At 39.5% G+C, this 27227-nt stretch overlaps 1 protein-coding gene across 1 annotated transcript in view; it reads right to left on the bottom strand.

The window, feature by feature from the left end:
* The window catches only part of LOC149168568 (protein DAY-LENGTH-DEPENDENT DELAYED-GREENING 1, chloroplastic-like), a 281952-nt gene that overhangs the window by 229325 nt on the left and 25400 nt on the right, over window positions 1–27227 (bottom strand). The window contains exons 2-3 of the mRNA XM_089428314.1: window positions 3074–3159; window positions 2337–2510 (exon numbers count right to left, since the gene is read on the bottom strand). Of these exons, the coding sequence (XP_089284440.1) occupies window positions 2337–2510; window positions 3074–3159 (260 nt within the window). The remainder of the gene's footprint in view (window positions 1–2336; window positions 2511–3073; window positions 3160–27227) is intronic.

Raw genomic sequence — 27227 nt, 5'->3', positions numbered from 1 at the left:
TGAGTTTGCTCAAGGTTAGCTATCTAAGCCCAAATGAATATATAAGAAGTCCCCTCAAATATGTTGTTTCTCTATCTCTGGCTTTGCGCTAAACTCCCCAGAAATACGCTACTGGTGTGAATATTTGATGTTAGGGCCTCCTCCGGTGCTCAGAAAATTCTGGGAAATTAACCCCAGCCTCTCCACCAATAACCCATAAAAACCCACAAAGGAATTGGCCAAATGTTGACCTCGGAATTTTGGCCCAAATTTCCCCTAGCTCCTCTAGTTGCTACCTAGATTGGGACCCCTGTTTGACCCCTCAAATCTGCCCAGAAAATTTTGCCAAATTATTTTTGAGGTCCTTGTCAAAAACCTAGAAAAACCAAGAAAGGGTTTGTCCTAGTTTTGACGCTCCAAAACTGACCCCAAATGCTTGGCCCTCCTCCACAAGCAAAAGATGTAGCCTGTAGCAGATGTTGCGTTTGTTGCTCCGCCAAAATGCTGGAAAAGCCCCCACAACACTTCCCGGACTCCACCTCAAGTTTTAGGCCCAAACTCCCTTCACTCCTAAACTCCCAAGTGTGTCTCCTCCAAGCATTGTGCAGTCCCTGCACTGCTGCTAGTGTCTCCTCCACACAAACTCGCACTCCCACTGTTGGAACAATCGAAAAAGGATGGAACTCCCTCCTTGGGCTAGCACTCGAAGTCCACCGAAGCAAGGGTTGAGATCTTTGCTCGAAGACACTCGTGTGCTAAACAACACTTGCAAACTTGGCTTCCGCTCAAGCGTGCTATGTCAAAGACAAGTTTCTGAATAGATGAATGAATGACCAAAATGAGTGCCTCTTGCTCTATTTATAATTCGTGGCTCCTTCTCTCCTTGTGGTCCCCACTCTCTCTCTCTCCTAATTTGCACTCCCTTCTCTTTCCTCTCTCTTCCAAGAGTGCGAGTTCCCTCCTTGGGTCGAATTTCTCTTTCTTGTGGTCCCCACTTTCCACTAGAGCCGCAATATTCTCTTTTCCTCCTAAGTCCTGGTGCCAGAATTGCGTCCTCTCCCCAAACTCATCTCTAATGCTGAAAATCAAAATTGGGGATATTACATCCAATCTCATTGGATTTCATATGGAGAAAGTAGAATTTTAGATCTCATTCAAAATTCAGCATTTCCATTTGATCCCACCATGTATGAAGGTATGGAACTGGCATTTAATCAAGAGCACCGAACCCTTTATATACCTCAGTGTTGGTGGCATTAATTGTTGAACTCCTTTGTCATGACCCCAATAAAAAATTACCCTTCACTCAAGAAAAATCACGGATTTGGCATGTTAAGCTTTTTATATCTTATTTAATGCTTAGAGGGTAATATTAATCATGAGGATCCCAATATAGGCAATGATTTTGATGCTATGTAGTTATTTTTTATAGCATCGCCTCTTTGTTGATGTGTTTTTGGTTCAAAGATGGATTTCACTAGGTGTTATTTTGGTTATATGCACCCTTACTTGCTATATACATGAGAAATGGACTTTGACAACGCGAATTGGACTTAGTAGTAGAACCAGTAGAGGACGTCAGATTTAGCTTCTACTTCTTCTTCTAGAGGATGTCAAAGTTCAATGCCAGCCCCAGGGCCTTCTTCCTACAAAGGAAAAGCCATTTCTAGACCCATTACCTCTTCCTATAAAAGGGGCAGAGGGAATCACTAGTTTATTTATCTATTTTCATTATAGATGACTCATGATGATGAGATACATTTATTATATTTTTTGGCAATATTTTGAGACTTTGGAGTCAGGACTCAGGACATGATTCAATATTGATGTGTGATGGATAACTAGACAATTTATACATATTATAAAATGGGCCTAACGGTTAAGAACATGTGCTTCCTCATAAGAGGTCACATGTTCAAATCCAGAGGGGGGTATAGTATGTGCACCTCTATAGACTTTAGCAATCAAATTGTTGGGCAGAGGCAGGTACCTTGTCTCACAAACAAGGGGGTCTCACACATCAATTAGGTGTTTGGCTTGGCCATGACCAGGCTTAAAATTGATTATTATTATTATTATCTATCAGTCTCTTTTCATATTTATGTGGTAATGCCTTTATTTGATTTTCTTGTTGCTTTAGACATTTAAAATTTTGAAAAAAAATGAATATATTTGTATTTTTTAATTTTGCCAATATGTTTGTCGATGTTGTCAATATTATCTTTTCTAGATCCTTGCTGATATTTTCACTAACATGAGGTTTGCAACACTGGTTATCATTGGATTGACAACATAACAGACTCTATTTATATTCAATTTTCTATCCATGTAAACATTAAATAAGGCTGGATGCCTACGCTTTATGCCTCATATGTTCCCAAACCTCCTCATCGGAAGGGGGAGGAGCTTGACGGATTTCTGCTTCAAAATGCAAGCGTAGCTTTTCATGTTTCAAGGTCTCTACCATCTCAAGCTTTTGATCTTTTCTAACGTCAAGCAATTGTGCTGCAAATGGCACAAGCTCCACATACCTGTCAAGAAAAAAATATACCAAAATAAACTCTCCCAGTGCAAGAAATCTGAAAAAGAACCATGGATAGGACTGAATTTTAAAGCAAACTTAATTCCACACAGATCGTCTTCTTAATGAATCTAAGAAGAAAGTATTTGTAAAGTCAGAAAATACTTAGTCTGTGACCATAAACTATATCCATGTAGCTTCCACCTTAGAAATTATAAAACATAACAGAAAGAAAATGCGGAGCAACATCAACACTGACCAACCAGATATGGCAATCAGATAATGAAATAGCAAATGAAAAACCACCCATGTTACTTCATTTTTACCAGAATGAGCAAGACTTTGGAAAAAGAAGGAAAAACACTATTAGATGTATAAGCAAACAGAGAGTAAAATAAACAGAGAATGACATAAGCACCAATTGCATGTTTCAAAATGAAAAATGAAAAATACACACTATTAAGAAACAACTTCTGCATGGTTGTATTTTAAAAGTAGGGTGTTTTCACAATTCAAAGATAATTGCTTATAATGTACTGAAAATTTTGAGAACAAACAGAATTATGTTTTAACCTGTTCAGGAACGGCACCAAGGCATAATCATGAAAAACAAAACCAACTGCCCAAGGCACAAGCACCAGCAATGCCACAAACTTGGCCTGCACATCATATAAAACAAGAAAAATGTAAGCTAAACGGTCTCCTTTTAACTCTTAAACTATCTATTTATCATTTATTTTCAACTGAGCCCAACAACTTACAGACAAAACTAAAGAGAATCATAAAAGGTTCCATTTTTAAAGCAGCAGGGGAAAAGGAATATCAGAACTATCGACGAAATACTGTAGGTAATATTAACTTAGTCGAGTTTAAACAGAGAGAATGCAATAGAATTTTTCAAGATTTTTAAAACCAAAAAATACTATTTGAGGTTTTTGAGGCTACACTTTAAAAACTGTAACACTTCCAGCCTTTAAGGCTTGTGAGGATAGAGAATATTAGGTATGTCAGTTTATGGTGCTAATGATGTAAAATGCTGATGTAATGTCCCTTTCTGACCCTTAGAAATAAAAGGAGATTGAGTCATAGCCTATCCAGATACCATGGGCTATTGACAAGAAAAAACAGAGGCACTATAATAAAATAAATAATAAGTAAATAAAAGAGGTAAAATGTCACTTATGGGAAATAAACTGACCCCTGGTATTACCCATGGTTTTTGGAGGTATTTATTATTAAAAGGGAGGAGATTTAAGGACCAGTGAGGAATTATTGGAGAATTTGTTAGGAAGCTCTAGTGTGAAATTTCTGCTACCCAGAAGTTGTTATTGACTCAGTTAATTATTCCAATTACTTATAAGAGAAAAATTAATTTATCAGTTAAAATTAATGAATAAAAACATGAATAGCACCATTCACCAAATAATATTTGCAGCGGGATATACAAAAAACCAAACACACAAATAACACATACTTTTGGACAAATGTCCCTAGAAAAACTCAGTATGTGGAAAACCAATTTTTAGATCGAAGGTTTTATAATTAATCTTCAGAAAATCTGCTATTGAGAAATTACATAAACTGTTTTTCTATCACTGGGAAAGCTCCGGCAAATTTATCTTCACCACTATTGATCAAATCAAACTAGGAAAACCCCACAGCTTCTTTTCTGCAAATCGCACAGCCTCCCAGGCACCTATGAAACCGTATTCATCCCCCCCTCTCCCCCCAACGTGTCCCGAATTTTGCGTGTCGGACACAATTCTTGAGGGACAGGTCTCGAATTCATGGGTTGAGCATATCCAAACACGAGGGATTCGTGGACCTAGAGAATCTGATTCTCCCAAGAAGCGTGTCACGATTTTGGGGCACGTGTCCCTCTCAAAAAGCATGCCACGACTCTCTAAAAGCCCGATTTGGGCCGCTTTCTCTTCATTGTAATGTGTCTCTCTTGCTGTGGGTGTGCAAGAGCAAGTAGCAAAGGGTTTAGAAGCATGTTTCCTGCTGATATGGATTTGGATAGCAGTGTTAAGTTGGCATTGGCCAACATGGATATTAATGAGCCAATGCTAGAGCCTGTCACTTTTGATGATAGTGATACTCTTGAGGGGTCATCCTCCACACTAGCAAATGCAGAGATTACATTGGATACAAAGGAAGAGGATGCAGAGGAGAGTAGTGGTGACCATGACAGTGATGTTGATTCTAATGTTGATGATTGATGAGCTACCTACTACCTTGTAGTTGTTTTGTATTTGCTATTTCTATTTGTCATTGGCAGTCCTAGTCAAGATTTTTTCCACCCTTCTTTATATGCCTTTTGCCTTTTTATGATTTTTCTTTAATTATATGCTCGGGGCTCAAGGGGTAAGAGCATGATGTGTGAGATGTAGTAGTGGATACCCCTTTTTAAGATAGGGCGGTTCATTGCCCACCAAGGTTTGGGACAATCATGGGTTCATTTATGATGAAGGAGATTCATAGAACCTGTAGGAACCAGGGTGATGGCTATGATAATGGGGTAGAGCTCATGTATTGGCTTTTGCCCACGTGCTAAATGTGTTTGTCCCAGCCATCTTTTGCATTTTGTAGTACATTTTCTTGCTGAATGTGGCCAAATATGCTTTTATCTTTATTTTTAGCTGCATCAACCTCCGAGCATCATCCTAGACCATGACCCAAGGTGTACACAAGGGGAAGGGGCAAGCTAATCCTATGTGGACCCAGTGGAGGAATGTGGACCCAAGTGGGAGAAATGATGAATGGGGTAATAATAAGTGGAAAGAGAGTAATATAAGTGAATAAGGGAATGGGACCACGCAACCAAAATCGGGGTTTCCCATGAAATACCATCCCTAAAGCCAAGTAGTCAGTAAAAGAGATCCCATGGGACTAGAATGCAAGGTTAATATCCAAAAGGGGTCTAGGGGACAAGGGCACATACCTAACCCATTCTTTCCGTCGAATCCCCCCATTAATCCATGCCTAGAAGTGTCCATGATAAGCAAACTACAATACTCAATTACCAAATGACAAGGCATACCTTTAGGTTCGAGAGGTCAACCTTCAAACATACGATCATGGCAGATGGGCGAGGGACCACATGGCTAGCTCAGGTGGCGGAGAAACGGTGCAATGCTGGTGCCTGCAAGGGGTTGTTGGCTGTCGGCTGAGGACCGTATTGGAGAAAAAAAATCTCCTAGGGATATCACCCACAAAATGGTGGGTAACAGGTCCACAAACATCAGAATGTATGAGATCCAAAATCTCCTTGGATCTAGTGTCACTGCTTGTAAAAGGTTTCTTCACATTTTTGCCAAGAGAATATCTCTTACAGAATCCTCCATGCTCTTCTTATAGTTCAGGGATGTCAATGTCAATTTCTAGTAGCATCGGATGTGCTCTAAGCCTCAAAATTTGCAGAGAGGCTTCAACACATATATTCCACAATACCCAGAAATCGTTTTGGGAAATTCCACCCGGAGACAGTTTTATTAAAATAATTAATTATTTTTTATGGATGCCTAAGTCTAAACTTCGGAAATTAAAATAATTAAAGGGTATTAATCAAACTGTGGGTGAAACTTCTAAAAGAATATGAGGATCAAGCCAAAATGATCTGAGTCATTGATTAGAATCTAATCTGGGTTGCTGGTTCTCAACTGAAGGATTATAAGAGGAGGCTTGATGGACATTTGGAAATCACATCGAGTAAGAGATCAGAGATCGAATGTCTGAAGAGAGCAGCGCAGCAGCTGCCAGAGAGAAATTCGAAGTGATTTCTTGCAGTGAGGGGCAGGGATAGTATCCAGAGGGAAGTTTTCCTAGAATGGAGAGTACAAGACAAAGAGGGCAGAGAGACGTCCAAAATCTAATGCAGGGCCACGCAGAGCTATGTTGTGACAGTGCAGAGCTTCAGAAGGAGATCGAAATTCTGCAAGGGAAGTCGAGTTCCAGATCCAGAAGTCGAGGTATGAGACCGGGAGGCCTAAGAGTTGAAGTTTCCAGCCAGCAGAGGATCAGAAGGAGGTGCAGCGCAGTGCCAACTGCAGTGAAGCAGTGACTGTGTGGGAGTGACGCATAACTGCGTAGAGACTACGCAAAGGCAATGTAGAGGCTCATCTCCAATGCAGATCAATGTCGATTCTTCCAGTGACAAGGTGAGATCATCTCACTATAATTTTTGCCCAGTTTCTCTCTGTACCAGATAGCCAGTTGGGCATCCAACGAATTGTACTCAGATTTACTATTGCTTAATAATACAAACCCTCAGCTGCAGCACCGATTTTCCCACATTAGGTTTTTCCAGGGATATTTGTCCAAAAATAACTATGTAGATGTGTGTGATGATTATTTCTCTCCTGTGCTATGTTGACCATTACGTGTCAACTACCCATAGCAGTACACCCCCTTTTTTCGCAAAAGGGATAGCGCTTGATCGATATATCCGTGTCATTTCACAGTCATCGTCGACTCGATCATGTTATGTTGTAAACCTAGTCTGCATGTGTAAATTGTAAATAATCTTAGCAGATCTGTGTCATGTATGTAAATTGCCTAAGCAAACCTAATTTTTTAGTGATAATCTACGTTCCGGAAAGTTTTTTGTCTCACCGATCCATGATCGGCAGAGTTTTCTTTCAGCCTAACCCCAAAGCTAGAATGAATTTTGTCATTAAAATCTTAGGGGAATCCTAGTGTGCTTCGAGTATGTGTAAAAGTAATTTGGAAATAATTCTAACTATTTGGTTAGGTTATTACAAATTGCTTGATCTGCTAGATTATATTTCTGTCGCAGAACTGGGTGGTCTATGAGAGTCTATGTCAAATGGGTTTTCCCCCTTGAGATGTAAAATTGTAAAAGTCATGATGTAAAGTGTCTTGAGGGTTAGAAAATATTTTATCCCCTCATAAGTCCTAGGTCTTAGGTAATTTTTCCAAAGGCTAAGTTCGAAGATCCAATAAAAATAATAAAAACTAATAATAAAATTAAAAATAAAAAATATAAAATTAAATAAAAATTTAAAATTAAAAAACATAAAAATAATAGAAAATATAAATAATAATAAAATAATAAAATTTAAAAAATTAAAAAAATAATAATAATAAGTCAAAGTTTTGAGAAAATAAATGCAAAGTTTTAATTTTTTAATATATTAAAATGCATTTAAAATTTCAACGGATGAGATTAAAGGGATTTTGATCCACATTGACGGTCGAGATTAGTTTGACATGGATCACTCGAACTAACCGTTGGGAATTCTTCCTTTAAATAGGGTGTTAGGGGTCATTTGAAATCATTCGATCTGTGAGTCTTGTGCTGAAGAAAGCTCTCTTGTAATCTTTTTCTTGTGCAATAAAGAAAGACTTTGGGGTTGAAATCTTGCTGGTGTTACTCTTCTGAAATGCTGTAAGATGTTTCATTTTTCTGCATAAATTTGTTTTCAGCGATTGGTAATAACTTGATGAAGAGTGATGTTGAACACAGGTATCTTGTTTACTCACTAAGGTTTGAATGGTAATAGAATTTTTGAAAATAATGGCAGGTATCTCCATTGGATTTGGATTTTAGTATTGTTTTTCCCTCTTTATTGATAGTTGAAGTGAGTTGTGCAGGAAATCTAGATTGTAAAGATCAACAGGCATTTGGGGAAGTTCTCGACTGAACCAGCCAACTCCCAAAAAGCATTTTCTTGAAGAGCCCAGCCAGTTTTGATCCTGGGTTTATCATTTAAATTTATCTTTTGAATGCATGAAAAGTTTTCTGAAGTATCTCATAGTAAATCTAAAATTCTGAAAATATTTCTGTGGACTATTGACAAATCTAGCTATTTAGAGTCGTAAATCTGTAAATATTGTAATTGATCTGTAGGGTTTTAGTTTTAAACCTTGCATATATTATTTTTGGGTACTTATGCTTTTCCTGTTACAGGTTTTGGAAATGAGGATATAATCTTGTCCTGAAGCCAGATCTAGGCCGTGGAGGGTAAGATCTGGCCTCAACATCATTTTGCAGGGATGATCTTCAACGAGTTTTCAAATTTTCTTAAGAACGTCGAGGGTTTGTCCAAGCTATTTGTTTTCTAGGGTTTCATTTCCAAGAAATTTTTTCAAAAAAAAAATTTTAGGGACGCTGAGTGAAGCTCCTGGATTGCTACCATCTTTCCGTTGTCTCCCTTATTTCTGTCAAGCTTATCTACGCACAGGTTTCTGCTTGCACGTTATCATCCGCGAATTTTTCTTGCAGCTGCCCACTCGCTGGATTTTCTCTCCCTCACGCAGCTCTGCTCTCCACACTTCTCAGCATTCATGCTGCTCATTCCCCTACTCCTCACACACAGGCAGCCAAATCCGTAACCCTTCTACGTATTTTTCTGCTTGCACGTTATCATCCGCAAATTTTTCTTGCAGCTGCCCACTCGCTAGATTTTCTCTCCCCCACGCAGCTCTGCTCTCCACACTTCTCAGCATTCATGCTACTCATTGCCTTGCTCCTCACGCACAGGCAGCCAAATCCGTAACCCTTCTACGTATTTCTCTGCCAAGCGTTTGTCCCTTTCACGCTATTCCATTATCACGCTTCTGCCAGCGTCCATCCTCCGTATCCTTCATCCCTTGCTACCTGCGTCCCTCTCTGTGGCTTTCCCATTGAACCACGAGGCTTTCCCTCTTCACTGCGTATTCAAAACCACTGCAACTACGCCCCTTTCCACGTATCCCTGCAGCAAACTCATTCCACGCAGCTCTCTCATCCCTGTTCACGCTGCTGCCTGTGTGCCACCTTTCCGTCACTGCCAAAACGTTGCAGATTCGTTTCTCCTTCTCTGCTCCTCATTCACGTTGCTCTTCCCACTTCGCAGTCCCTCCATTCAGCTGCCAGCTCCATCAAACTTCCGTGCCTAGACTTGTCCCTTCCTCCGCTACCGTCGTCCAAGCGTTCCTCAAGCCTGCACACAACTATAAACACAAAAGCACATTTTTCTTTTCTTTTGACGTTTTGTTGTGCGTGAGTAAGGGTTATCGAACCTTATTTTTTTTATTTTATTTTCTTTTTATGTGTGTATGCTGGTTAGTATAGGTTTAGCGTAGGTATTTTTATTATGATATATGCGTATGTTGTTTTAGTTTTAGGCTAGATTAAATTTTTTATTTTGATTTAGATATGAGTTTTTTTTTAGAATTTAGTTTTTTATAAATTTTAAATTTAGAATTTTAAAATCATAAAAAATTAAAAATTAAAAAATCATAAAAAGTTTTAAATTTTAGATTTTAATGGGTTCATATTTTGCTTTGATTTTTTTAGATTTATTTGATTTTAGAATTTAGTTTTAACAATTTTAAATTTCATTTAGTTTAGTTTAGTTTTAATAATTCTAAGTTTCATTTACTTTAGTTTTTGCTTAGTTTAGTTTTGTTTTATTTAAAAATATAAAAATTAAAAATTTTGAAAAGCTTACCTGAAAATTGGAAATTCATTTTTGGTGTCTTTTGCGGTATCTATGTTCCATTTCTCTATAGTTAAATGCACTCAAATGTTTATTTAAAGTTAGCTATATGAAAGTGGTAACTGATCAGCATTTAAATTTTATGGCCATTTAAAGCATTTTATTTTTTTGAAGTTTAATTGCTGGAACATTGTTAAAGCATTGTGCATTTATCGAATATCTTGCATTGCTTGGGTTATTTGATGATAAATGATTGTTTTACAAGGTTCATATTTCTGCAACATTTAATAAATAATCATTTAATCATTAACTCCATAAGGCACTAGTACATTAATTTCTAAAATCAATCAGGTGCTAAATTGCCTTGCTGTGTCTCCCAACCCAACTGGTCCACAGTTGGTCTTCCTTTATCCCATAGGGTCTACCCCCCTTAGCCTCGGGAAACGGACTAAACGGAGAAATCGGGGATCAGGGTGACATCCCCCGGTCTGAGCGTTGTCGCGCTGCCCAGACAATCCGTGCGACAACATTTTTTGGCGCCGCTGCCGGGGATAGAGTTTTTTCTGTCCTTAGTCCCTTCGACATTCGTCTCGTTTCTTTCCTCTCGTCCTTAGCTCTTTCCTTTCAAGCTTTTCTGTGTTTCACTTCCTGTCTGAGTGGCGACTCCACTTCATATATCATCTGCAAGAGTGTATACTAGAAGACATCCAAGCAGTTTGTGCAATCCTGCTCCTGATCCTAAAAGGTCTCTCAGGGTACGACTACACAAACTCTCTTCTCGTACACTTCTTGTTAACCTCGGACAAGAAGCCCTCTCTGATATCCACTTGCTTTTTACTACCCTGGTTGGGCACGACATCATGGATATGTATGCCCCTTGCGATTTTTCTAGCATTCAAGGTTATCCCAATGATCTTCCAACACTTGGGATAGATAAGTTGCCTAGCTTTCATGGAGATAACGCGATTAGTGCTAATTCACATCTGAAAGCTTTTAGTATATGGATGGCTAAGTATGCAAGGTCTGCTGATTTTGATCATGAAGATGTTAGAATGACGCTTTTTATTATAAACTTGGAGGGCGATGCTCATGACTGGTTTTCAAAAAAACCTCGGAATTCATTTAATTCCTTACAATCGATCATTAATGCCTTTAAGGAAAAGTATGGAGATAAGAGAGAAGGAAGAAACCTCGTGAAAGCTATTAGCATAATAAAAAAGAGAGAGAATGAAACCGTTGAAGAATTTAACAAAAGGTTTAATGATATTATTAAAGAATTACCTCAAGATTATAAACCTACCGACAAATCTCTTTGAGACTTTTTCATTGATGCCTTTAGCCCTGAACCCTCTTATGAATTGAGGCGTGCTAAACTTAATGATTATAGGGATTGCCAAGCCTTAGCAATAGAGCTTGAAAAGGACAAGGCGGCATCTAAGAAGTCTGAGATCCCAGGTTTCGATAGGGCTGCTACGAAACTAAAAGAACCTAAAGGAAAAGCAGTTCAAGAGCCTAATAGCGAGCTTGTTCAGAAATTGCTCCAAAAGATCGAAAGCATGGAAATTAATCATAATAAGGAGATAGCTACTTTGCAGAATAGGTTGGTCCAAATGGAAAGAGCACAAACGCAAAATTTCCAACCTAGAAATAACAATTGGCAAAAGAAGGGTCAATCTAGTGAGCAGAGACCTCCTAATCTGCTTACTAATTTGGTCGATAATGCTCTGCCTTACTGTCGGGTTTGTGATGCTCTTCATGAAGAGGCCACTTGTCCCATCGTTAGAAGAATTTTAGATAATGGAATGTTTGGGGTAGGTGATCAAATAAATGTAGTGGGTAACAAGTTTCCTTTGTCTATGGATGATTGGATGGAGGTTAAGGAAAATAGTCGTGACGTTATGAATCCCTCGTCAGCTTTTAGTATAAATAACCTTGAAAATGAAGATGACATTTTGGCTAAGTTATATGGTGAAAAACCCTCTCCAGAGCAAATCATGGAAATTGCTAGAGATAAAGGTTTAACCTATCAGAGAAGGGATAAAGATCAGAGCGGGAATCAAATTCCCCCTCGAACTTTTAACCCTGGTTTAAACTCTGGATTAGATGTCGATTTGGGAAGTTGGTTTAACAATGCGAAAATCTGGGTTCCTGTCTCCGAGATTGCTAAAATCCCTTCCCAAAGAGATAAGTTACTAAAAGCTATTCAAGGTCCTCAAGTAAATATTTCTCAACAGAAGACCCAGGAAGTTGACTATCACGATGCTCCCATATATTTGCAAAGCTTAGATGCAGATAACAAAGATCACCAGCCTTTCTTTATCACCTTGTTGGTTAATGGATATAAATTGAATAATTGCATGTTGGATTCTGGTGCATCAGCTTGTGTCATGACTAAAAGGGTCATGGAACAGCTTAACTTAAGAGTTTCTAGACCCTACTATAATATATGTGCCATGGATTCTAAGAAGATTGAAGTGCATGGTTTGATCAAAGATTTACAAGTTCATCTATCAGTTCACCAAACATCATGATTGTCATGGATATTGTTGTTGTTGAAGTGCCTGATGCCTAGGGTATGCTTTTATCCAGAAAGTGGGCCTCTGATCTAGGAGGAAATATTCAAATGAATTGGTCATATGCTATGATTCCTTCTCCTAGAGGTGATGGTTTTGTAAGACTTAATAGAGAGCCCGAAAGAAAATTCCATGTTGAAGATCCTAAGAGACCTCACAACGAGATAATTAAAGAACAATCTGACATTGGGAATTACGCTATCATGTCTAATTTCATAATTCCTCCTGATGATAAGATTAAGGATCTCAATGATAAAGTTTGGTACATGTACTTTGATGGTGCATCGTCTAGGCATGGTAAAGGTGCAGGAATAGTGCTTAAATCTCCCCTTGGTCACATTTTCAAGTTTGCCTATCGATTAGAATTTGAAGCAACCAACAATGTCGTTGAATATGAGGCTTTACTGTTGGGTCTTGAATTGGAAAAATCTTTGAGAATTAAGTTGCTTAGCATTAAGGGGGATTCTGATTTAATTATCATGCAGCTTAAAAATAAATTTACATGTAAAAATCAAAGATTAAGGAATTATCGAAATGTTGTGTGGGATACTTTGGAACACTTTGATGCCCTTGACCTTGAAGCTATCCCAAGAGAGCATAATAGTTTGGCGGATGAACTTGCCGTAGCTGCTACTACCTTCCAGTTATCTGATGAGCTAATTAAGGATAAGATCAAAATGGAAGTAATATTTAGACCGTCTGTTCCAGATAACTCAGAGCATTGGCAAGTCTTTAATGATGAAAAGCAAGTGATTCGTTTTCTTGATAGTCTAGATGAGTTTGAAGATTTCCGGATAGATTCTGAGGAGGATGGATCTTTTAATCATGAGCATATCATAAATCCTACTCCTAGGAATGTGGTTGCCTTAGAGCAACACTTTGATCATCATGATGCCACGAAGTTGAGAGAGGAAAATAAAATGGACCCAGGTGAATACCTCGAGATAAACATTGGTACTCCTGCGAACCCAAAGATTGTTAAAATTGGTAAAGGTACTAGTGTGGAGGAAAGAAAAAAGTTAACTAATTTACTTCGCGAGTATCGAGATGTTTTAGCATTTTCTTATGATGAATTAAAAGGCTATAGGGAAGATGTCATGGAACATACTATCCCCTTAAAAGATGAAAATGCTAAACCCTTTCACCAGAAGCTTAGGCAGATTAATCCTAAGTTAGCCCCTTTGGTTCAGAAAGAGCTTTCAAAAATGCTTGCGGCAGGAATTATCGCTCAAACAAGGCATTCGACATGGTGTTCCAATCTGGTGATTGTTAGGAAAAAGAATGGTACGATAAGGCTTTGTGTCGATTTTCGAAATCTTAATCTAGCATGTAAGAAAGATAATTACCCTTTGCCAAACATGGAGACTTTGTTGCAAAGAGTAACCGGTTCTGGAATGATGTCATTGCTAGATGGTTTTTCTGGGTATAATCAGGTATGGGTTAAAAAGGAAGATCGTCACAAAACCACATTCACCACACCATGGGGTACTTTTGAATACATTAGAATGCCGTTTGGATTAACCAACGCTGGGGCTACATTTCAAAGGGCTATGGATTATGCCTTCAAGGGGTTAATCGGGAAATTTATTGAAATTTACCAAGATGATCTTACTGTATTTTCTAAAGATGGTATCAGTCATATAAATCATCTTAGGCAGGTTTTCGATAGATGTAGAGAATACGAGATTTCTTTGAATCCAGCTAAGTCTGTTTTTGGAGTAACCGAAGGGAAATTACTTGGCCATATCATTTCTAAAGATGGAATCAAGATTGATCCTGAAAGAATTGAAGCAATCCAAAAGATTCCTCTTCCTCATAATCTTAAATCCCTTCAGTCCTTCCTTGGAAAGACAAATTTTCTTAGAAGGTTTATTCCAAATTACGCAGAAGTAGCTAAGCCTATTCAAAGTCTTCTAAAGAAAGATGTAAAATTTGTTTGGCAAGAAGACGGCAAAAAGGCTTTTCAGGAAATCAAATGCGCTATTGCAAGAGCCCCTATCTTAGTTAGTCCCAATTACTCCAAGGATTTCATGATTTTCTCCTTCACTTCTAAAGATACCATTGCTGGTGTCCTGTTACAAAAAAATAAAAATGGTCACGCGCAGCCTATTGCTTTCATGAGTAGAGCGCTTCAAAATTTCGAATTAAAGTACAATACCATGGAAAAGCAAGCTTATGTCCTGGTCAAGTCTCTTAAGCATTTCAAAACTTATGTGGGTTATTCTAAAATCATTGCTTTCGTCCCGCGTTCTGCTCTTAAAGATATATTAACTCAAACTGATTTCTTAGGGACTCGCACTAGGTGGGTTACTAAAATACAAGAATATGATTTGGAGATCAAACCCACCAAGCTAGTCAAAGGCCAAGGCTTGGCTCAAATGTTGACCGAAGGTAACGAAAAGACTCTTGGTTTGTTTTGTCTTAGCGATCTATCTTCGCCTGAGTTGCAAAGATTAGGAGAGCATGAGTGGTACAAGGACATTGTTTATTACTTGATGAATCTTACATGTCCTAACCATTTAGTTGCTCATAAGAGAAGGGCTCTTAGATTAAAAGCCACTAAGTATTGCCTCATGAAAGATGGCCTTGGATGGAGAAATCCTGAGGGCATAATACTTAGGTGTGTTGATGAAATTGAGTCCAAAAAATTAATTTCTGAGTTTCATTCAGGATTTTGTGGTGGTCATTATGCTACTAGAACTACCGCCCACAAAATTCTGAGAGCTGGTTATTATTGGCCTTCAATTTTTTCTGATGTGCATAAGTTTGTTAGAACTTGTCAAGCCTGTCAACTGTTCACTGGGAAACAGAAGCTTGCTGCCCTACCCCTACAATCTGTCATTGTAAAGGCACCTTTTCAACATTGGGGTCTGGACTTCATCGGGAAGTTCCATGAAAATTCCAGCAATGGCTACTCATGGATTTTCACTGCTACTGATTATTTCACTAAATGGGTTGAAGCCATTCCTGCTAAGAATGCCACTGAAAAGGTTATTGTGGATTTCATTGAAAATAATATCATTACTAGATTTGGTGTCCCTACTAAGATCACTACTGACAATGCGAAAGCTTTTAGTTCCTTGAGTTTTCGTCTTTTTGTTTCAAGTATGGCATTGTCTTATCTCATTCATCAAATTACTATCCTCAGGGTAATGGTCTGGCTGAATCAAGTAACAAGAATCTCATAACCATTATCAAGAAGATAGTAGGAGATAATAAGAGATCATGGGATAGCAAAATCAAGTATGCTTTATGGGCAAATAGGATCACTAAAAAGAAAGCTACTGGTAAATCTCCCTTTGAATTAGTTTATGGCTTGGATGTAACCTTACCTGTGCACCTGAAATTGCCAGCTTATCAGCTCCTTCAGCATTTTTCTACTAATAAAGATGTTGTTCAAAATAGAATAGATCAGATTGTGGAGTTAGATGAAGCTCGTAGGACAGCTTTTGATGCTATATGTAAAAATCAATCTAACATTAAGAAAAGCTTTGATAAATCCTCTCGATCTAGATCTTTGCAGGTTGGAGATATGGTACTTCTTTGGGATCGCAAGAATGAAAAACCAGGAAAACATAAGAAGTTCGACAGTTTGTGGCTGGGACCGTACATCATCCGAGACATCGCTGGACCAAACTCATTCCACTTGAGCAGATTGGATGGCGAACCACTTGATTTACCTGCAAATGGCCAAATGCTCAAGCTGTTCTTCAAAGATGATATCTGATGCCATGGAGCATCCTCTGTATTGTATTTCTAACCTTACTCCATGTCCTTTCAGCATTTTATTTCTGTTTTAGGATTAGATTTATTTTCCTTGTTACTAGATAGTTAATAAATGAAGAGCTTATATATTTCATGTGCTTAATGTTCTATGATGATTTTTGGATGGACGCTACTTATTTTTTATTGTGTGTTGCGTGGATGCAGATTCTGGATTCTCACATTCCTACAGTGCAGCAACGTGTCCCCAAGTAGAGCCATATGTTGACCACTACCTGTCAATTACCCATAGCAGTACACCCCCTTTTTTCGCAAAAGGGATAGCGTTTGATCGATATATCCGTGCCATTCGAAAGTGATCGTCAACCCGATCATGTTATGTTGTAAACCCAGTCTACATGTGTAAATTATAAATAATCTTAGCAGATCTGAGTCATGTATGTAAACTGCCTAGGCAAACCTAATTTTCTAGTGATAATCTACGTTCCAGAAGATTTTTTGTCTCATCGATCCATGATCAGCAGAGTTTTCCTTCAGCCTAACCCCAAAGCCGGAATGAATTTTGTCATTAGAATCTTAGGGGAATCCTAGTGTGCTTCGAGTCTAAGTAAAAGTAATTTGGAAATAATTCTAACTATTTGGTTAGGTTATTACAAGTTGCTTGATCTGCTAGATTATATTTCTGTCGCGGAACTGGGTGGTCTATGAGGGTCTATGTCAAATGGGTTTTCCCCCTTGAGATGTAAAATTGTAAAAGTCATGATGTAAAGTGTCTTGACGGTTAGAAAATGTTTTATCCATTCATAAGTCCTAGGTCCTAGGTAATTTTTCCAAAGGCTAAGTTCGAGGATCCAATAAAAATAATAATAAATAATAATAAAATTAAAAATTAAAAAATATAAAAATAATAGAAAATATAAATAATAAAATTTAAAAAAATAATAAGTCAAAGTTTTGAGAAAATAAATGCAAAGTTTTGAGAAAATAAATGCAAAGTTTTAATCTTTTATTATATTAAAATTCATTTAAAATTTCGAAAGATGAGATTAAAAGGGATTTTGATCCTCATCAACGATCGAAATTAGTTTGACATGGATCACTCGAACTAGCCGTTGGGAATTTTTCCTTTAAATAGGGTGTTAGGGGTCATTTGAGATCATTCGATCTGTGAGCCTTGTGCTGAAGAAAGCTCTCTTGTAATCTTTTTCTTGTGCAATAAAGAAAGACTTTGGGGTTGAAATCTTACTGGTGTTACTCTTCTGAAGTGTTGTAAGATGTTTCATTTTTTTGCATAAATTTGTTTTCAGCCATTGGTAATAGCTTGATGAAGAGTGATGTTGAACACAGGTATCTTGTTTAGTCACTAGGGTTTGAATGGTAATAAAATTTCTGAAAATAATGGCAGGTATCTCCATTGGATTTGGATTTTAGTATTGTTTTTCCCTCTTTATTGATAGTTGAAGTGAGCTGTGCAGGAAATCTAGATTGTAAAGATCAACAGGCGTTTGGGGAAGTTCTCGGCTGAACCAGCCAACTCCCGAAAAGCATTTTCTTGAAGAACCCAGCCAGTTTTGATCCTCAGTTTATTATTTAATTTATCTTTTGAATGCATGAAAAGTTTTCTGAAGTTTCTCATAGTAAATCTAAAATTCTGAAAATATTTCTGTGGATTATTGACAAATTTGACTATTTAGAGTCGTAAATCTATAAATATTGTAATTGATCTGTAGGGTTTTAGTTTTAATCCTTGCATATATTATTTCTAGGTATTTTTGCTTTTGTTGTTACAGGTTTTGGAGCTGAGGATATAATCTTGTCCTGAAGCCAGATCTAGGCCCTGGAGGGTAAGATCTAGCCTCAGCATCATTTTGCAGGGATAATCTTCAACGAGTTTTCAATTTTTCTGAAGAAAGTCGAGGGTCTGTCCAAGCTATCTGTTTGCTGGAGTTTCATTTCCAGGAAAAATTTTCGAAATTTTTTTTTAGGGAGGCTGTGTGAAGCTCCTGGATTGCTGCCATCTTTCAGCTCTCTCCCTTATTTCTGTCAAGCTCATCTACGCACAGGTTTCTGCTTGCACGTTATCATCCGCAAATTTTTCTTGCAGCTGCCCACTCGCTGGCTTTTCTCTCCCTCACGCAGCTCTGCTCTCCACACTTCTCAGCCTTCACGCTGCTCATTCCCCTGCTCCTCACGCACACGCAGCCAAATCCGCAACCCTTCTACGCATTTCTCTGCCAAGCGTTTTTCCCTTTCACACTGTTCCATTATCACGCTTCTGCCAGCGTCCATCCTCCGTATCCTTCATCCCTTGCTACCTACGTCCCTCTCTATGGTTTTCCCATTGAACCACGAGGCTTTCCCTCTTCACTGCGTATTCAAAACCGCTACAACGACGCCCCTTTCCACGTATCCCTGCAGCAAACTCATTCCACGCAGCTCTCTCATCCCTATTCACGCTGCTGCCTGCATGCCACCTTTCCGTCGCTGCCAAAATGCTGCAAATCCGTTTCTCCTTCTCTGCTCCTCATTCACGCTGCTCTTCCCACTTCGCAGTCCCTCCATTCAGCTGCTAGCTCCATCAAACTTCCGTGCCTAGACCTGTCCCTTCCTCCGGTGCCGCCGTCCAAGCGTTCCTCAAGCCTGCACACAACTGTAAACACAAAAGCACATTTTTCATTTCATTTGACATTTTGATGTGCATGAGTAAGGGTTATCGAACCTTTTTTTTTTTCTTTTTATGTGTGTATGCTGGTTAGTATAGGTTTAGCGTAGGTATTTTTATTATGATATATGCGTATGATGTTTTAGTTTTAGGCTAGATTAAATTTTTTATTTTGATTTAGATTTGAGTTTTTTTTTTAGAATTTAGATTTTTATAAATTTTAAATTTAGAATTTTAAAATCATAAAAAATTAAAAGTTAACAAATCATAAAAAGTTTTAAATTTTAGATTTTAATGGGTTCATATTTTGCTTTGATTTTTTTAGATTTATTTGATTTTAGAATTTAGTTTTAACAATTTTAAATTTCATTTAGTTTAGTTTAGTTTTAATAATTTTAAGTTTCATTTACTTTAGTTTTTGCTTAGTTTTGTTTTGTTTTATTTAAAAATATAAAAATATATAAAAATTAAAAATTTTGAAGAGCTTAACTGAAAATTGGAAATTCATTTTTGGTGTCTTTTGTGGTATCTATGTTCCATTTATCTATAGTTAAATGCACTCAAATGTTTATTTAAAGTTAGCTATATGAAAGTGGTAACTGATCAGCATTTAAATTTTATGGTCATTTAAAGCATTTGAATTTTTTTTAAGTTTAATTGCTGGAACATTGTTAAAGCATTGTGCATTTATCAAATATCTTGCATTGCTTGGGTTATTTGATGATAAATGATTGTTTTACAAGGTTCATATGTCTGCGACATTTAATGAATAATCATTTAATCATTAACTCCATAAGGCACTGGTACATTAATTTCTAAAATCAATCAAGTGCTAAATTGCCTTGCTGTGTCTCCCAACCCAACTGCTCCACAGTTGGTCTTCCTTTATCCCACAGGGTCTACCTCCCTTAGCCTCGGGAGACGGCTTTAACGAAGAGATCGGGGATCAGGGTGACAGCCCCCGGTCTGAGCGTTGTCGCGCTGCCCAGACAATCCGTGCGACAACATGTTGTATTTAGTTTTCGTAGTTTTTATTTGTGTAGGTAGCAGTGTATTTAATTCGATATTTTTCGTAGCACACAACAAGTAAATTGTTTAATTGAATTACAATTAGAATAATTAACATAAGTTGTTGCAGTAGGAATCGGGTAACCGATTTTTCATAGCCAATAACCATATGATTCAATGATGGCAATATCTTATAATGAAGGCGACCGTACCTTCTATGCCATAGCTCACAAGGGTTAATATCTAAATGCATTAGAGCTTGAGGAAGAGGTGTTAGAAGCCTATACAACCTCCCCTCACGAATCCCAATAATCTTAGCATCTCCAATACTAGATCCCTTACCCCATACAATGACTTTTCCATCAACAAAAGAAACCCTATCTCCTTTATCATCTAGGCAAGAAATAGAAAGCAAGTTTTTCTTCAGACCTGGAACATAGAGTATATTGTTAAGATGAATGTTTTAATGGAATTTCTAAGTCTGACATGTTAGAAACCCTTATGCACTTTACTGATTTATTCCTACCTACTTGTTCTATTAATTAACAAGTTAATTACCATGTAAATACTGGAAATAAATACAAAAGCATGCTCAACACATTACAGATCATCAACTAAAGGAAACAGAAACAAGCACACAAATGACACTGTTATTTTTGGACTAATGTCCCCAAAAAAACCCAATGCAGGAAAACCGGTGCAGCTATCTGAGGGTTTGATTTATTAAGCAGTTTCAGAATACAATCTGGGTGCCAAATCCAGCTCACCCAACAGAGAAAAATCTCGACAGTAGTACCTCTCCTTCGGAGACAGATGCTCCGGCTGAAACCCCGGATAAACACTCTGACAACTCCTTAGCTCCAATCTGCCCCACGAAAAACCCCAGTGTCAGCCTCTAGGGACTGCATTAGCCTCTGCTTCCCTTTACGTCATCTTTCCCGGCAGTTCCGACTTCTGCCCTCTGCGTCAGCTTTCCCGACAGTTCCCGACAGTGCCAGCTTCTTCCCTCTACGTCAACTTTCCCGGCTGTTCCAGCAGTTCCGATTGTTCCTGACAGTTCCAGCTTCTGCCCTCTGCATCGGCTTTCCCAGCTGTTCCGGCTGTTCCCGACAGTTCTAGCTTCTGCCCTCTGCGTTAGCTTTCCCAGCTGTTGCGCTGATCCTCCTGACACTATCTCTGTCTCTCTGCTTCTGTATTCACTGCCCCTCAACTGCAACTCCAGATCACTCTCTCAACTTTATCAGCAAACCCAGCCCCAGAAAGTCGAAATATTGATCTCTTGGTGTGTTCTCCAAGTGACCCTCAAGCTTCCTCTTATACTTTTCTCGTTGACAGATCAACGACCGAGATTAAGTCCCTAATCAACGGCTAAGATTAGATCTGGTTTGATCCATGACTTTTGGACCATTCTAACATAGTTTTATATTAATTCACATTAATATTTTAATTTCCCTAAGTTTAGACTTAGGGACTTCATTAAAAATATTAATTATTTTAATATCTCCCAAACTGTTTAGAATTTGTCCAAACCCTTTCTGGGTATTGGAGATCTCATGTGCCTTAGCCTCTCCACCAAATTTCGTGGCTAGAGCACATCTGATGCTATCCCAAACCAACACTCCCTCTTAGCGAGGACCGTGCTCTAGCAATACTCCTCACTGAGCATCACCATGATCATCCGGTAGCGGTCCCTGTGCTGATGCTAGGATTGTTGCCCATCACCTGCACTGTTGCATCCTGTACTACTACCCATGGCCCTGCCACTGCCACTGTTGCATCTGTACTGCAACTCCCTCTCATCCTGTTGCAACATGCTACCCATAGCACTGCCACTGCTAACTGTTCCACTGCAACTCAGTTAATGAGAAGTAAGTAACTGATCTCCCAACTCTAACATCTATGTTAGGCTAGAGACACCCTCGATGTTGAAGCTCCCTCTATCGCTAACAAACAACTCCCTGCATCTCGCACCGTTGCACATCTCTCTGTGCCATCCTGCACTGGTGCAACACTCCCATGCTTCTTGCACTGCTGCCTCACGCTGTCCTGGGAATCCTGCATTGTAGCTCCCTCTGTCGCTCCATTTGCACCCGTATCTAATGACATTCGTCAGTACTGCTACTCCTCTTCAGGGCTCCCGTAGCAAAGTCTAATCCAAGAGGCTGGGTACCTCGAGGATCCTGCCCCTCATCGCCTGTAGTCCGTCTAACTACAGCTTGATGTCTCCCCACTTCCGCTCAAGTGGTGTGTGTGCACTCATGGCACACAGAACAGAAAGGATCCTGGCCTTCCAGATGACAAAGTTGGATGCCTCATCCAACCTGTCCTGATCCCTCAGCCCATTCATGGCCATCTATCTACTCTTCTTGCTAACTCCTCCGAGTCTCTCTACTTCTCGCCTAGAAGTTCTCTGTTCGACTCCTGCTGAGTCTACTTCCTGTCTGGAAGTTCTCTGTTCGACTCCTGCTGAGTCTCTCCACTTCCCGTCTGGAAGTTCTCGGTTCGACTCCTGCTGAGTCTCTCTACTTCCCATCTGGAAGTTCTCTTCTGGACTCCCTCTGAGTCCTGATTTCCCACCTAGAAATCCTTCTGCCAACGTCAAGTTGCCCCTCTCTGATCGTTTGTGCAACAGCAACACTGATCCGGATTCCTTGGCTAGAAATTTGCCTCGGCAGCAACTCCCTCTACCTTGGCCTTGCCCTGTTAGGTACTATTTTGACTACAGTACCCCACCAGCTCCACTCTGCAACTTACCCACAGCCTCCTAAACCCCAACAAACTAAAGGTTAGAGCTCCTAGGCTCTGCGCAATCCTGGCACCGGCAAATCAACCTCCTCAGCCAACTGCGTCAGCCCTCCTGGCCTCTGCGTGAGCCTGCCTTTGCCTCCCTCAGCCTCTGCGCTGCCTCTTCCTGGGTCAATCTTGATGATGCAAGCACTGCATCACATCTTCCTTGCTGTTACTCTGCTAGGAATAGCTTATGTCACTCGGGACAACTGTTTTCTATTGTTGTTGCTCTGTTCGGCTAATGTCCTCAGTTCTCTTGTGATCTGCAACCGTGCTCTGATACCATGTTGGAATTTCTAAGTCTGACACGTTAGAAACCTTTCATGCACTTTACCGATTTATTCCTACCTACTTGTTATGTTAATTAACAAGTTATTTACCATGTAAATACTGGAAATAAATACAAATGCATGCTTAACACATTACAGATCATCAACTGAAGGAAACAGAAACAAGCACACAAATGACACCATTATTTTTGGACTAATGTCCCCGGAAAAACCCAATGCGGGAAAACCGGTGCAGCTATATGAGGGTTTGATTTATTAAGCAGTGTCAGAATACAATCTGGGTGCCAAATATGACTCACCCAACAGAGAAAAATCTCGGCAGTAGTACCTCTCCTTCGGAGACAGATGCTCCGGCTGAAACCCCGGATAAACACTCTGGCAACTCCTCAGCTCCAATCTGCCCCACGAAAAACCCCAGCATCAACCTCTAGGGACTGCGTCAGCCTCTTCTGCCCTCTACGTCAGCTTTCCCAGCAGTTCCGGCAGTTCTGGTTGTTCTCGACAATTCTGGCTTCTGCCCTCTACGTCAGCTTTCTCGGCAGTTCCGGCTTCTACCCTCTGCGTCAGCTTTCCCGGCAATTCCGGCTGTTCCCGACAGTTCCGGCTTCTGCCCTCTGCGTCAATGTTCCCGGTTGTTCCTGTTCCGGCAATTTTGGCTTCTGCCCTTTGCATCAGCTTTCCCGACTGCTGCGTTGATCCTCCCGGCACTATCTCTGCCTCTCTGCTTCTGTATTCACTGCCCCTCAGCTGCAACTCCAGATCACTCTATCAACTTTCTCAGCAAACCCAACCCCAGAAAGTCGAAATCTTGATCTCTTGGTGTGTTCTCCAAGTGACCCTCAAGCCTCCTCTTATACTTTTCTCATTGACAGATCAATGGCCGAGATTAAGTCCCTAATCAACGACTAAGATTAGATTTGGCTTGATCCATGACTTTTGGACCATTCTAACACAGTTTTATTTTAATTCACATTAATATTTTAATTTCCCTAAGTTTAGAGTTAGGGACTTCGTTAAAAATATTAATTATTTTAATATCTCCCAAACTGTTTAGAAGTTGCCCAAACCCTTTCTGGGTATTGGAGATCTCATGTGCCTTAGCCTCTCCACCAAATTTCGTGGCTAGAGCACATTCGATGCTACCCCAAATCAACATGTTTCACCGGTTTCCAACTCCAAAGAAGTAGATCTAATTCCTTTGACTGAGTAGCTCTTCTTATCTCCAAGTTCAATTAAATGAGAAGAGATCCCTTTCGATAAAATTTGGAGTTGTACACATTCCCCAGTCACATGTCTTGAGGCTCCACGGTCAATTACCCATATACTATCATCTTTAAAAGTACCTGTGAGAGCAGAAAAGAGACTTCCATCCATGATTTCTTTATATAGCTTGGAGATGAAATTTTTGATACAACCTTTGATAGTTTCAAAGAGACTCCTAAGAGTCTTGAGACCTTTCTTCATATAGATTGCCATTGAAGAGGGAGAGAGAGAATAGATAATTGCTTCAAGATTGCCTTTCAACAAGAGCGCCAACAAAGATGTGATCTTCAAACTTCCTTCCTTCACCTTAGCTCTGATACCATGTTGAGAAATCAATGTAGATGTAGATTAGGATTGATTCATCTTACTTGATAATTACTTGTGAGAGTTTGTTGGCCTTTTAGTACTTTATTGTATCTTCTTCATCAAGCAATTACCAAAACATAAAATGCATGAGGATCACAAGAACATAAGATATAGGCTCCAAGCCAAGGCAGATCCCATCCAAGGGGAAAGCCTAGTAAACTCTTCTCTTCTTATAGAATCAAATCAAAGTGAGACATCCAAGACCTAAAATCCAAGACCAAGACCTCCTCAAGTGTCATGTCCCTTCCCAAATGAATTTGTAACAGGTTTTGGTCTCTCCACAATTTTGTATAAATTGATAAGTAAAGGACCCAAGCAATTTTGACTTAGGGACTTGGGAGAAATGAAGGCTGGATTAAACTACTAGTGGAAGGTGGGGGCCACCCACGTGGGAAAACGCATTGGGCACTTGGGCAATTCAAATTGCCTTGGAGGGGAAATCGTATGGCTTGTGGAGGGTCCCACGTGGGGGGAAAAGGAGGCCCGCAAAGTTATAAGGAGGAAGAGTCCCTCAATTGAGCATTCATTCATACTTGCACATCGAACTCACTTGTATGTTTGCTCGAGCTGCTTAGCCAAGTCAACTGGCTGTTTAGCCACAAGTCTCTCAAGCGGGAGATTCAACCTTACCTTCGGGGGACTACGAGTGCCACCCTAGGAAGGCATTTTCAGATTACCTTGAGGAGCATCGAGAAGAATTGTGGCCATTACACTCAACCCACAGACCAGCAGAGCGTATTTCTGGGCCACGCAGAGAGGGGAACACGCAGTTGTGATCAGGAGTTCATCCGGGCAGCACTTGCCGGAGAAACTTGGAGAGTTGGAGTACATCAGGAGACCAGCCTTGGGGAGGATTTTTGGAGCAAGTGTGTGTTGCATTTGAGCAGTTCGAAAGTCATCCTTGGAGGACTGCGCAGAGGGCCAAACTGGGCTCACGTGGGTGTTGAGGGAGAGAGCTGCAACGCTGAGGTCAGATTGGAGAAGGGTGGAATTTCATAAGGGATAGCATCTCAATGATTTGGGGCAGATTTGGAGAGCTTCCCCGGCACATTTCAACCAAACCAAGTTTGTCAGCTTGAGGAGGAGGATGTGCTCCTTGGGGGTCGATTTTCAAGGGTCTGAACTAGGCCAAACCCTTCCTGGGTTTTGGTGGGTTTTGGTTGAGGATCCAGAAGCTGAAGCTTCATAATTTTCTAAGCAAGGGAAGCAAGGGTTTCAGCACATCCTTTGCAGCAGACAGCGCAGTTTCTGGCCAGAGTGGATCACTTCTGGAGCAGTAGTTGGGAAGCCCTTAGATCATCATTTGCTCACCTAGGTTTTGTCACACTTGTCCTTGGAGACAAGCCCAGATGCACCATTCCATTCACTGTTGTATTTTCCCCATGATGATTTAATAAAATGGCTCAGAAGTTCTCTATTTCCAGCATTTTCATGGGTGTTTAGTGATTGCATCTCATTTCTGAATGTTGGTTTGTCTGTTTGCTTTGTTTATCATTGAATTTCCTAGTTAGGAACATTACATCAAGCACCAAGTCAACCCTCCTTCAAAACCTTCTTAAAGCAAGTCAAAGTCCACAAATTCAACAATAGTCAAACTTCATCAAATCTGGTCCTAATCAGATTTTCGGCCCTGCAATTTTCGAACTTGGAGTTTGTACAATTACCCCAAAAATTCACACGTGTGGACAAAAACAATCAAAAATTTAGAATTTCCTTTTCTTCCTTGGCTTTATTCTTTCTTCCTTGGCCTTCGCACATCTTATTCTTCCTTCTATTTCAAAGATCGAACTTGTGTGTCAAGTTTGCATATGAGGACGAAGTCTCTTCCTTTATACAGCCATCCATGTGGTCAAATTAGGTCGACTTCTTCTTGGCAAGGCTGAGTTCGTCTTGGGGGTCAAAAAGACTTTTCTAGACTCAAAAATAATATTTTTCTTTTCTTACAAATTGTCCAAATGGGACCTTGACACATGACAAAATTTCTTCTTGACTCAAATAAACCCTAGAAGCATGAAGAACGTGCTTGACTAGAAAAATAACAATAATAATAATTTTCTTTTTCTTATTTTGCTTTTTACAAAAAATATATATATATCTTCATACAAGTGCAAAAACAATTATGAAAACTGAACCTAGTTACATTTTCCAACAAGGCTTGTAGATGGTTCTTTCCTCTGTGAGATCATAAGGATAATTGCTCATGTTCCCCCCTACAACGATGACATTCTAAGAAGAGTGTTGCAGCTGATTGTGGAGAGCTTCCAAGGATTGCATGATATCAAGGACCTTACCTTTGGTAAGAAACTCAAGATCTTGGATATGGTGGCCAAACTAGAATGTGTGCCATTATGCTCAATCTAGATTGTAGTGGTTTGATTTTTCAAATATACCAATGTTTCTCACCAACATCCAAGAATATCATTTGGGGCACTGTGAAGACCAGCATACAAAGTGTTATCTTTAAAGGTAATTATGATGCCATTTTCAAGCAGCTATAATCAAAGATGTTGGCTATTTGGAGGAAAGAGCAACCTGTTTCACCTACCGTTCAGGTATTCTCAGAAATATTGGTTCAGCTTAAACTTAAATGGTTCAAATAGCAGTGTTGGA

Source organism: Pinus tabuliformis, chromosome 4_2 (assembly GCF_031772625.1).
Source record: "Pinus tabuliformis cultivar Carrire ecotype Pingquan chromosome 4_2, CPIR1, whole genome shotgun sequence".
Taxonomy (NCBI): Eukaryota; Viridiplantae; Streptophyta; class Pinopsida; order Pinales; family Pinaceae; genus Pinus; species Pinus tabuliformis.
This window is presented reverse-complemented; position numbering and strand designations above follow the sequence as displayed.